Genomic DNA, 13,419 nt, shown 5'->3' with positions numbered 1-13,419 from the left:
ATGAGCGGTATAAGCACCGACGATGAACGGCTTCAGCTACGATATTTCTCGTTGAACGTCAGGCACCTATACCCTGACACAACACACTTGCGTTCTCACGTTCAATCAACCGTATAGTATTGCGTTAGCTAGTAGTAGAGAGAGAGAGAGAGAAAAGAGAAGAAGCAGTGGGACCAGTACACGTTTGACCACGCTGCCGAGAACATCCTTCCACAACTTGTGCGACGTTAGCCAAGAGAGAAAACCGGTTCCGAAGATCTTTCAACAAAGATGCCCAATTGTCCAAAGTGCGGCAAACCAGTGTACTTCGGTATGTGTCACGTTGAACATGCTGATCGTAGAGAAGCCGCGTCTTTCATTTTCGATCATTTCATCTAACGATAAGTAGATAGTATCTTATTATTTATGGCAAGGGTCGTGAGAAACTTTGTCGATCTTCGCTGTGATTTACTTCGCTAATATCTTTTACCTTTGTAATAATGTTACAAATTGATTTAACAAATTGACCGACCACCCTCTTTTTCCTCCCTAATGGATGATTTACGAGCATGAGAAAGAAAAGTAGAGGACAAGTATAAGCAATTTTAATTGAAGAAATTCGTCCATCGTATTCGAACTTAGAAAATTATATAACAAGACGAGTTTGTTTGATGGTAATGCAAGTGTCGTCTTATGATAATCGCGTTAGGTGAATCACTTAACTTCGATATTTAATATTCGATCGTCTTTCGTCATCTTATCCAATCGTGACATTTTCCTGAGAAAGGAAAATAAAACGAACGTCGCGTTTGTTTTTTTCTCTTTCGTTCGTTCGTTCGTTTTCTAACATTATTACTCGTGCAATGTAATTTATTGAAAATTCACGAGAAACTTAGACGAGTAATAGAATCTTGTTGGATTATAAATTAGATATATGTAAGCAAATGACGGCATCGATGATGTCAGGGTCTTGGACCTCGTGGTTTACCTTAACAAACGTTATGTCAGCGCTTTCGGCGTCTCTGTAATCAAATATGGAATATGAGAGCTCAACGATATCATTGAATGCCTCGCTATATTCATATTTATTTATAGTTTTTTTTTTTTTTTTTTTTTTTTTTTATTGCTTCGTTCTTTATCTATATTTCTTTTTTTGTCTTCTATATATGCACGGAATACACTCGATCGAATGCATAAATATTCACGAAGAATGGGCTCGGTAGGAATACTTCTTCTCAGTTTTCCTTTGCATATTAATGAAATATTGTACAAATAAAATTGTCAATATTTTTTTTTTTATTATTTATACAAGTATTGAGCGACTTGGTTAATATATTTGACAAATAAAACAAATATATTTTTAAAAATGTATCGGTTTTTGGAAAATGCATATGTATTGTTGCACGAGTATGGATATAGATTGTAATTACGTACATTATACGAGTCCTTGAAAAAAACAAAGTAGATAATAAAATGAATTATTCACTAAACTTGCGATAAACAAATAGCCAGAGTCACGAGTAATTTGCACGTGATAGTAGATATTTCTACAAAATTTGTTATTTTTTATTGAAGAACGTAAAGTTTAAAATGACTCACGAAAAATTACTGTCATTTATACATTTAACAATTGTAAAACGTAGTTTATTTTAACTGTAGAATGATATAGATACTACCAAGAGTCCATATTTAGTGTAACAAATGTATTATTTGAAAAATTAAGATCAAGTATCAGAAATGTGATAGTCAATTGCAAAGTCCCGAAACATGAAATTAATTAGTGATCCTCGAGTTACGAAAAACCATTCGAGCGTACTTTATGAGCTCTTCCAAAACGTTTATTAACATATTATTACGATAATGAAATAAACTCGTTGCACTTTGGAGTTTTTTTCCTAAAGGAACAAAATAAAAAAGAAAAAAAGATAGAAAGTATCTAGTACACAACACAACACAACATAACGCAACACATAAAAATAAACGTTTATGAATAAACGCGGGTAGCACACGTGGCGCATACTGCTAGAAAACACGCGATGCAATAGTATATACCCCCTTTTTTCCATCCTCCGACACACTTAAATGTAAAAAAGTTTCGTATTAAGGCGGGCCGCTTTTAATTGCTCGCTTCCTCTTTCGAGTAGCACTCTTTTAGACGGCCCGACAAGGTACTATTAGCGTTGAAAGCAGATTTTTCTGTATGCGTTGGCTTCCATGCTTTTGCCAGCCCACCTACGTCAGCCATCGCCGGCCATTCTAATTGGTGCAAGGAGGGTAGAGAATGAACGAAAAAAGGTGCTGTTAGAGGAGGAAGGTTAGCGAATTAGAGAAATGACTCTTCTTTACTTGTCAAGTGGTGCACAAGTTTGAAAGGGAGAGGAAGGGTCATTGGCCTAAAGGCCAATGCTTAAATGTTTAACAGCAGCACCCGGTGGTAAACGTTTTTCGTACAGGTGCGAACTAAATTTCAGGGTGATTTTGCCTACAAACTTGACACCAATCGTAGCGCGATTTTTTGCATTAAGCTATTTTACATTTACGTTTTAACATTTTGCATTTTGCAAAACAACAAAGACGACAAAATGCCCGGCCGCGTGGACAGTGACAAAGGTGCTCCTCGTGCTCTAGGGGGAATCGAGTAATAGGTAGGTGATGATAATAAGACGAAGACGAAGGAAAAGTAGAAGAAGAAGAAGAAGAAAAAGAAGAAGAAGAAAAAGAGAGAGGAAACTGGTTTGCAGAAGAATGGACCAAGCTGCTGCGGTAGTCGTGGCTATGAAACGACTCGGCCGGCTGAGTTTCAAGGAGGAACGGAAAGAGAGAAAGAAGTTGGTGGTTGAAGCGAGAAGCGCTTCTTTTTACATGCCTCGACTCCCCCGAGCAAGCGAGATAGAAAGAAAGGAAGAAAGAAAGAAAGAAAGAAAGAAAGAAAGGAAGAAAGAAAGAGAAATAGTCCGGGTTGCGTCTGGGATTCGCGGTATACCGTATGAAAAGAACGAGCGCGATAGAGACAGAGAATGAGTACTACGTATGTATGCAAGGGTAGGAGGTTGGCTGGGAGGGTGGACGGTCTACCGAGGAAGTAAAAAAGAAGCACGGGGGTGCAGGGAAAAAAAAAGAAGAAGGAGAAGAAGTAGGGGGATGATGTTCCAAGGCTATGCAATCAGCAGCCGCCGATTGTTTGGCGCCCGACAACTCTGTGGGGGTTGCTGCAACGTGGTGCTGCTGCTGCTGCTGCTTTTGCTGCTGCTGCTGCTGCTGCTAACGCAACGATCCGTGCTTGCACACCGTCTTTTCTCTCTTTCTCTTTCTCTTTCTCTTTCTTTTTCTCTTTCTCTTTCTGTGTCTGCCTTTTCGCGTTGGCAATGAACGCCAGCGATGCTTGACGATTATGCGCTCGCTTCTCCGCCGGCAGATAATTAGGAGTTAATTAACTAATGGCCCTTTATGCACCGCACCCTTCTTGTCCGCCGAACTCGTTTTCTCTTTCCTTCTCGTTCTTCTTCTTCTTCGTCTTCTTCCTCCTGAATGGTCGCGTTTCTCTACTCCTCTCGTAATTTTTCAATTCCCCTCGTAGCAGCGTGTACCGTTCTTTGTGTTTCTTCTTAGACGAGCGAAGAGGAACGTTTGAATGCATCCACCAAGCCGCACGCCACCCACACACCACTCTCCTCCTCCTCCTCTTCTTCTTCTTCTTCTTCTTTTCACTCGGTTTTGATACGCCGTAATGGCGTGACACGAAGGAAAAGCAACCTTCTCCTTCTCTCTCCCCTTTCCATACCTACTTTCTTCTTTCTTCCGTGTTGCTACTTTTCGCTGCCTCAACCTCCTCCTTCTCGAGAAATCCTAAAACGAACAGTATTTTCGAAAAGAAAATTTACTGAAAGACGTGGATACGAGTTCGGTGCATTCGATATGAGCTAATCAACCGATAGTTGTATTTTCTTATTAAACAATGCAATTTCTTTTAGTAAAGAATTAGAACAAAGATAGATAATGCATACCGATCGATCTTTCCAGTCCTAACAATAAGATACTAATACTCTGAAAGAAAAAGGGGAAGGATCGAAATAATTGAAAAGAAAAGGACCGAAGAGCTTATCGAAGTGTTTACTATACCTAATATCGCGAAGAGGAGAATGATAAAATATTGACAAGAGCGTTGCTTTTGTGAAGTCGTTTACCCCGGGGTCAAGTCGTGACGAAAGAGTAGCAATGGTGGTTGGTGGAAAGGAACGGGGGGTGGGTGGGATGCTCGGAAATATTTCTTATTAAAAAAGATTCGCGACGGACGTTCGTTCGTTCGTTCGTTCGTTGGCTGGTTGGTTGGTTGGTTGGCTGACTGGTTGGTTGGCTTGACCCGAATCGAATCGTTAGAAGGATAAATATTTATTAAGAAGGCTCTCGGGGGAGAGGGAGACGCTGATGGCGGAGCTGAAGTAGCTATTAATTGGAAAGACGAGAATCGCGCGAAAGAGAGAAAGAGAGAGATAAGGGATACTCTGTTCTCTCTCTCTCTTGCTTTTCAAAAGGCATCTTTTATCAGTTGACGTTCGTTTAACCCGATCGACGACAACGCGATCGCGTGTTGGAGGAAGAAAGGTATACATCTATAAAGAGCTAAAAACAAAGATAAAAAAGAGAGAGAGAGAGAGAAGTATAAAGGAAATCTCAGAAGCCAACGATACTCGAAGCAATCCATTCTTTTTCTCTCCTTCTCTCTTAGTTATATCTTCTTTTTCAACGATCAACGAGGATACGTAAAAACGTGTAAATAGACGTTTTCATCAAGCCACCATTTCTCTATCTAACACGAAGGAAGTTGCTCGTGCCCACGCACGTGGGAATTCAACGTACTCGGAAAACATAATACAGGCGAAGGGTTAGTACGAAAGATCTCAACTGAATGAAATGATTTTTGTAAGGGCAGCACAATTTCGTTCTCGCGCCTTTAATCAATGCTACGTGCAATTCGATGACGATCGTTCCCCATCGGGAATGGGGCATTCAATTTGATAATTACGAAATTGCTAATGGAACAGATTCTCTTTCTCTTTCTCTCTCTCTCTCTCTCTCTCTTGTAACTTCTCCGAGCTTTACATTTTGATCGAAGATACGGAAGCACACGAGGGAACACGCGTCGCGACGCTTTCCTTTTCTTCTCTCTACACCTTTTTCTTTTCTTATTCTCATCTCTCGTTTCTGTTAGTCGCGTCGACGTTTTCCAGCTTATCTCTCTTCTTTATTTAGCACTTCGTTTTTTCACGCGAAAGGAAAAGGATACGTTGGATGAATGATGAATGGAAACAGATGCAGATATGTCGGTTTTACGCTAGAATATTTTTTTTTCCTTTCTCTCGGTATTCTTTCCTAACTCCAACTCTATTGTCTTTTGACCTACTTAAGCTCCAACGATAATCCAAGTTATCGTTTGGACCGTACACGATGGATACTCGTGAAGTTTGAAACTCGGAAAATTGTTGAAAATTTATTAGCGAATAGAATTGAGCAAATTAATTATTTTACTTTCGACAACATGTTAATAAATAATTCGATGCGTTTCCAATTATTTCCTTTTCGTTGCTCAAAGCTAAAAGGTTTCTCAATCGAACACACCGAAGGGTTTCTTAATCGAACCAACGTAGGGCTTTCTTGATTCTTATTATACTTGTTAACTTTGATTTCTTGTCTATCTTATTTTTTAAGTGAAAACTTCTTTAGAATAGGGGTTAATTATAAAGTTAAAGTTAAATTTGTATCATTATTTATGAAAACATTACGCCTGTAGGGATGTTACCCTCCAGACACAGTTTGAAAATATTGCTTGCGAGCGTCATCTGTTGGGACGGAATTTTTTTCTGCCCGAAAGTTAGGTAACCCGTAATACATACGTGTATGAACAGTTTGAAGTGAAAAATAATTCCGTCCCAACAGATGGCGCTCGCAAGCAACATTTTCAAAATGTGTCTGGAAGGTTGCATTTCTACAGGCGCGAATTTTTATAATTATTCTTCGTGTATTCTAACTTGTGTGATTTGCACACATGATTTTTTTTTTTTTCTACAGCCGAACGGAAGACCTTTTTGGGTAAAGATTGGCATAGTTCGTGTCTAAGATGTGAGAAATGTAACAAGACGTTGACACCTGGTAGTCACGCGGAACATGAGGGTAAACCTTACTGTAATCACCCTTGTTATTCGGCCCTTTTCGGTCCAGGAGGTAAATAACTATTTATTAATAAATAAAAAATACTGCAATAATCAATAAGACTCAAACATAAATTTCGTTCATTTCGTTTTAGGTTTTGGAAGAGGCGGTGCAGAGAGTTACATTTACAATAAATAAGATGAAACATTAATAATGTGTTCGCGTTCGTTCATTCATTAACGAACTTAATACTAGTATTAATTAATTATGAAGCTTACTGTAAGAAATATATTCATCGGTATATATATTTATGTATGTATGCATCTATATTAACCCTTTGTAATTTAATTCTAAATTAAATGACTCATGCGATACTTACAGGTATCAGAAGAGACAGATCCGAGCTTTCGTGTTTTCTTTTGATATTTTTTTTTTTTTTAATTCGATAATAAATAAATAAAAAAAATAATAATAATGAATAGAACGTTGGTTATTGCATATCTGACAAGAAGTAATATTGTAAAATCCACACAATTACAGTATGTGTGAGTATTTATTTCTCGCTCTCTTTACAAGCTAAATTGGAACGCATTTTATCGAGATAAGGATCGTCTTTGACGCAAGGATAACATCGTACTTTCTCTCTCACTCTCTCACTCTCTCTCTCTACTTTTTTCTTGTATTTTTTTTTTTTATTAAAAGTTCATCATCGTTCTCTCATTGTTCGATCATTCTCATTACTCCTTCGCACGCGCGAAGGCAACTTCAATTTGGAAAATCGATCACGTACGGAGATAGATGGGAACGGCGAAGCAGGTCATCGTATAAACCTTTCAGTATTTATTTAAAAATGAATTTACAGAAATCAATGAATACTTTTGTTCCATTCGTTATTTAATACGTACGTTCGTTCTTTCGTTCGTTCGTTCGTTCGCTCATTCGTTCGCTCTTTCTTTCTTTCGCGTTAATTATGAGTAGGTTGAGGAAAGTAAAAAAAGAAAAAAATGAAAAAGGATTTCTTGTGATTGAACCAAAATTACAAAATATAAAATGAAAGAAAAAAATCAGGCAGATCCTTCGGGTGGTAATGATGGATGGGGTGGATGAGGGTGGTTGGTTGACGAACGTAGAAAAGCAACGACAATCAAATCGAAATTCACAGAATTCTTGGAAATTGACAATTTCTTATTTGTTTGTCGATGCTCGTTAGAATTGATTATCATCATCTTCTTATTCTTCTTCTTCTTCTTCTTCTTCGTTATACCTTTTTTCCCTTTTAAACTTCCGTTTGTTTTAATCCTCGACTCATATATCGTTAATTTCAAAAAAATATCGTGTCTCGTTTCCATTCGTTTCCATTCGTTTCCATCTTATGGATGCAAATGCAAACGTTACAACGATATATACAACAGATATAGTTATTTTCTTGTCTTCTTGTTAAATCTCTTCTTCTTTTCTTGTATGTTTTTTTTTTTTCTAAACGGATTCTTTGGCAAAACTTATTACACATAGGTCGACGTTATAATTAATAAATAATAAAGGTATTAAATAATAATAATAATAATAATAATAATAATAATAATAATAATAATAATAATGATGATGTGACAATGATGATGATGATGATAATATCGTAATAATAAAAGTAATAGTAATAATAATATTAATATAATAATATTGTAATAGAAATAATAATAATAAGAAGAAGAATATTGTAATAATCGTGAGACAATAAAATGAAATGAAAATATCTATAATAGAAAATAAAAAGAATAATAATAGTAATAATAATAATAATATTATAATAATAATAATAATATTAATAATAATAATAATCAATAATTATTACAATATAATAATGAATGAATTAACAATTGAAAAGTACATATTTAGAGACGTGAACTTATCTTCGGATGAATGAATGTTAGAGACGCTTACGACAGGGACCGCCACTGGTTACCGTATTCTCTTTTTGACATATGGGGGTAGAAATATGGTAGAATAAAAGCGGCCCTTTTCGATCGGTAACAACCCAACGTTTCCCTCCTCGTTATCGACCAGGAAACAAAGTTTCTTTCTTTCGAAACGTCGGTTAACAATTTATCCGTTATATTAAAATGATCGTTATCGTCGTTGACAAATGAATGTGATTAGAAGATAAAAGAAAAACAAAATGAACGTACGAAAGCACGATACGTCGATTAAACGAAGGTGTAGGTATCTTTTTTAATCAAAAGTGAACAATTAATTAATCCGAATAAGAAATAACAATAAGAAATAATGTTCGTTAATCGTACATAACACGTTCGTATTTCGAAACGAGTGGAGGGAAGAACTGCGCGTTCAATGTTTTATAACTTTTGTGTATTTTTGGTGTATGAGCGCAACCTCATAGGGATGATAACATCATCGTCGATTATTTCAATTATCATGGCGAATATTTGAACAAGTCGTATGATTGCTGTGTGGGTGGTCAAGATGTGCTGTGGTCAAGATATGTTTTTCCTGAATTTCGAGGTAAATTCTCAAACTTTTTCTACTAATTAATCATAAAGCAATTTACAGGAAACCTCTTTTATAACACGGCACATTTTTTCTACAACGCCTTTTCATTTTTGATCGTAAGATAGTTCGAGTATTAGAGAAGAAATCCTCGATACCCCACGCGAGTATAATAATTATTTCAATAAAATATATATTATTTAGATATTGTTTGGAAAGGTAATTTATTTGTTGATATCAAGTGTTGTTTTCGTACGACTCGAATTCGCATAACAGAGGAGGATTTTTGAGGTACCTAACGACCGTGTTATATCGGGGTTACCTGTACGTAAGGTACGCATGCGAGCGATCTCTTCCTTCGTTAACGTTAGCCATTAATTACGAGTGTTCCGTAATTGGCTCGCTCGTTACCGGCCAACGAAACCGCGGAAGCGACAAGCGACTTCCTCGTTTTAAAAGTAATCGAAACGGAACGTGTAACAACGAGCGCAACGAATACGTACGTATGTATATATATATATATATATATATATACATTTATATATATATATAAATATATATAGATATAAATATATATATATATATTTATACACACGCGCAATTATTATTAATTAAAATTATTTACATAGAGATAACGATCTGACATTCTTTCCTTCTTTTTTTTTATATTGCAATTAGACATTCGTTCTCGAAAATAAATTTATCTATGGCTTAATAAAAAAATAAAAAAAAAAAAAGAGAAAATTTCTTCGACATCGAGTTTAGCGCTTTCGTTCCGCCAGCTTTTTTTTCGGATTATATTTTCTACGGAATAACAATAATAGTAGGGATTCGTGAAAAAGTTAAGCGCCGTTGGACTGACTGGACCGGGTGGTGGTGGTGGTCTTCCGTTTTCCGGGAGACTGCTCTAATCTTTGAGCTATTTAGGTCAACTTCCTCACGAATGCCTTGAGGTGCACGAATTCATTCAGGTGCACTATTCCCACAATAATATACAAAATAATATTAACGCGTTAATTAGATTCTTCTTCTTCTTCTTCTTCTTCTTCTTTTAATTTAGATATGGAAATGAAACAGAAATTAAAATCTGCCGATATATCCTGTGCATTACTCGAGGCGGGAAACGTATGCACGTGAATACGTTTATTATGTACATGTGTCTTCTTGAAAACAAAAATAATAATAATAATAAAACAGGAAAAAAGAACACGAGAGAGAATATCATTGAATATATTTATATATATATCTATATCTATATATATAGAGTCGCACGATTTTGAAAATTGTCTCCGACTGACATGAGCGCGCGACGGCGTAAAAACATTTGCATTTGCCATTTTGTTGGTTTTTTTTTTTTTTTTTTTCAAACGACGACGTTCACTCATTCCTTATTACTTTCGACGATCCGCGTGTGGTCTTTGGTTTCTACAAAAAATATATATAATATCCTTAACAGTAGCGATCGCGCGTTACGTCGACTTCTGATTTAAAAATCTCAATAAACTTATCGATTACTCTCTGTTATACTTTTATATCCTTAGGGAAGGGAAAAGGGAATCTTCAAGGATTTTTTAGGATGAGGGTATTTAGGGATGATAAGGAGTAATAAGGGGTGGTGGTATTTCTCGCGCGGGCTACCAACGCTTTTTTTTTTCTTCCTTGCTTACATAGGTATACTTTTTCGATTAAATGGTGTCCGTATTCATTTTCCTTTTTTTTTTTTTTTTGTAACATTCCATATCTATCTCTTGTGTGTATCATATAATTTTAAATATGTTTGTTTTTTTTTTCTTTTCTTTTCTTATTTTCTTTTAATCTCATTCGATTAGAAGAAATCGAATAAGGACACCATTCGAATTGCGTTCGTAAAATTTCCATACGAGATGTTACTCCCGAGAAGAAGTTCCCCCATTGTACCTTTTCTAGTCGTAGTTTGTGAACGCAGAGACAGATGGTACGAGAAGCAGCTTTCGCGAGTAACGCGTCGTATGCATTGCACGCTCTCCGATCGTTGATTGGCCGAGCAGATGCTCGCGGCAAATTTTCAAAGACAAATTTCTTCGAGCGGGACAATTGAAATGATGGTGACGAGCATCGTGTGCGTCGACCGATCAGCGTGTGCGTCGGGCGTCTTTCGATAATTACGCTATAAACGAGGATCGTTAAATTAAACTATCTAGCGGCTGCGCGCGTCCTAACGAAGAAAATTTCTAACGCTGTTCCGGGGAAGGAAGGTCTCTTTCCCTGATCTTCGGTTCTTCTTTAGCTTCCTCTCGTTTCTTCCGCGTTAGAAGACAGTCTCTCGCAGCTCAATAAACTTTTTTTCTTCTTCTCCGTTTCCAAGATTGCTTTCTTCTTCGTATCACGAAATAAATAAACTACTAATGTAAGAGACGGTCCTTTTGCTCTCGAACCACTTGGCTCGAACGCGTTTTTTTTTTTTATTTTATTTTCGGCCGGATTTGTTGAATGAGAAGAAACGAGAACGAAAGAGGCAAGGATACGAGAAAGAGAAGGATGTTTCCTCTTCTTTCTCTTCATTTAATCCTTTCTCCATCCATCGTACTCTTAGCGTGAAAACTCAACAGGAGATCATAAGTCGGTAAGACGGTTTTTTTTTTAGAGTTTTCCGAATGATATGGCGTCCGTTTTATCCGTGATCGGTCTTTCAGAGTGAGGAATCACGTGACGCTTTTACCGATCAAGCCAGGTATAGGTCGGTCGGTGTTGAGGTGTGATCCGGCTTGGTGCAAGCACTTCCGGTAGGTGATGCTGCACTCGCCCCGCTACTCGCTCTGGTAGCAGCCAATGGCGAACGACTAGCCACGTCAGTGGTGCTTTCAGCCCCACCACTGCCATTGTTGCACGCTCCGCCTGCTTGCGCATTGTTCTGGGAAGACGCCAGCGTATCCCCGTTGCAGTAGTAGTACGTGGAATCTGTTTATTTATAATAAAACAACTATTTATTATCTTCTACTATTTACAGGGAGCGTCCCTTCAAATTGCAGACAATTACTTCTACTCAATTTTTTCTTATAAACTATTGGTATTGTACGATTTTAAGAGACGCTCCCTGCATGCATTTCTATTTCGAATCACAGTACTGCTAGCCGCGTCACCGAAACTCTAACGAGATTATCCAATTCGACGTTTTTTTAGAATATTCGTTTTCGCATAGACCTACGAACGTTTTAATTGTTGGTATTTCGTTGACCCTATGCTAATCGGTACTCATACTCACTGTTTACTTACTGAGCAACCCGCTTGTCGCTGCTCCATAGCCATATCCACTGTACGGTGCACTTGAGTATTGAGAATACGCTGCGCTGTACGCATAGTCGCCACCACCTGAAAAGATCCGCCAATTGGAATATTAATTTAGCTGAAATATTCTATATTTGTAATCAAAACGTTCCGTAAATACTACTTTTAATTATAAACGACGAGTTGTGTAGTTTATCGAACACTTTCAAACAAACGAACGAATTCACGATCTATGCAGACATTTACAACAGGTAACACAGTTACGCAAAAGTGTTATATCGCGGATGTGTAAAAGATGTGTGTCGTGTGAAAACAGCCATAAGCGTTTGCTATGTATCTAGTTTTGCAAATGTAAAAGCGATTTTGTCGCGAAGAAGAAAATTTTCTTGAACCGATAGGGGATGCTATCAACTTTGAAACGGAATTACCATCCGTGGAATGAAGGTTCCAGAGACGCGTTATCGACTCTTCGTCGAAAGGGTTGAAATTCGCGGTAGGTTGGTTTGTTGGTCGGTCGGTCGGTCGGTCGGTAAGTCGGAGATCACGTTAACCGTGATCGTTGACTTACCCTCCGACAAGACGCGTCGCGGTCACGTGAATCGACCTTCGGAGGGTCTTTTACCCGAAGGTCAACGGTCTCGTTCGCCGCACACTCGTTCGTATACTCACCGGTGGCGTAATGTCCGAAACTTGGAAGCATCGTCGAGTAGGGTGGTATTGCAGAGGCTACCTGAGGTTGAGAAACTGGCGGCTGCAAGACCGTAAGTCCGGGATCCCCTCCCGGGGTGTTGGGGGCCGCGGGGGTGGCGTTCGTCTCGTTCTGCAAGGAAATCGGGGGACTCTGCTCGCCCCCGCCGGCCCCAACCCCTACGTACGAGACTGCGACGGTACCGCTCTCTGCTATGGCCATGCACAACACAACACGACATTCGAGTCAAGCACTAGCTAACGATCAGCGCCTTACGTCTAAAGCTTATTTCAATCGATGTGAGTTTATTCTTCGGGAATCGCTTTGGGAATCGCTTTGGGAATCGCTTTAGGATTCGATCGTGGACTGGATAATTAGACGTTTAGGTATCCAAGGATATAGGTATTAAAGTAATAGTTGGGTATTTGAGGAGGAAGGAATTGTAACATTATAGCGATATCGCGCGTACATTGAAAGAACTTGAACGTATTGGAAAAACCAAGGTGTCCAGGCTTGAAATGATAATAATATACCTTAGGGCTCAGGCGAGAATCGTAAAAAAACTAAAGAGGTGGCGAACTCACCGGTGGCGTGGTAAGGAGACATGTTAGCCCCGTCCAATGCTTGCATCGTCAGTGGCGCGAGCGGCGTCAATGTACCACCTGCTATATCAAGGGATCCCCATTTTTCCGTTATTTCAATTCTCCTATCGTTTACGATCGATCGATCGATCAAAGCGGAACGTTCATATTGATTTTATTATTGGAAACCTAATTTGTCGTCATTTTTTAACCCTCTTCCCAACTGTAATCTTTATCAATGGCGACAACGACGACGAG

The 13,419-nt window shown here is 38.2% G+C and overlaps 2 protein-coding genes across 9 annotated transcripts in view; one reads left to right on the top strand and one right to left on the bottom strand.

The window, feature by feature from the left end:
• The first annotated feature begins 129 nt into the window (after positions 1-129).
• On the top strand, positions 130-6,529 carry LOC107069949 (cysteine-rich protein 1). Its single transcript, XM_015327676.2, has 3 exons — positions 130-310; positions 6,046-6,198; positions 6,281-6,529. Exons 1-3 carry the CDS (start codon positions 271-273, stop codon positions 6,322-6,324), a joined length of 237 nt encoding a protein of 78 aa, XP_015183162.1. The 5' UTR covers positions 130-270; the 3' UTR covers positions 6,325-6,529.
• Positions 6,530-6,796: 267 nt separating this feature from the next.
• sv (paired box protein shaven) overlaps positions 6,797-13,419 on the bottom strand; it is a 120,114-nt gene continuing 113,491 nt past the window's right edge. For 3 of the 8 annotated variants that reach the window (XM_089179057.1, XM_015327642.2, XM_089179060.1), the window contains exons 9-12: positions 13,165-13,245; positions 12,562-12,792; positions 11,881-11,976; positions 6,797-11,565 (exon numbers count right to left, since the gene is read on the bottom strand). In XM_089179057.1, the coding sequence (XP_089035183.1) occupies positions 11,330-11,565; positions 11,881-11,976; positions 12,562-12,792; positions 13,165-13,245 (644 nt within the window). In that variant the 3' untranslated portion in view covers positions 6,797-11,329. Of the gene's footprint in view, positions 11,566-11,869; positions 11,977-12,561; positions 12,793-13,164; positions 13,246-13,419 lie in introns of all 8 variants that reach the window. The other 5 variants (XM_089179058.1, XM_089179059.1, XM_089179063.1 and 2 more) reach the window with 5 other exon arrangements.

This window comes from Polistes dominula, unplaced genomic scaffold (assembly GCF_049000335.1).
Source record: "Polistes dominula isolate Pdom_NZ unplaced genomic scaffold, Pdom_raw_medaka contig_37, whole genome shotgun sequence".
In the NCBI taxonomy this organism is placed as follows: domain Eukaryota; kingdom Metazoa; phylum Arthropoda; class Insecta; order Hymenoptera; family Vespidae; genus Polistes; species Polistes dominula.
The sequence above is the reverse complement of the archived record's forward strand: the minus strand, read 5'-3'. Positions and strand labels throughout refer to the sequence as shown.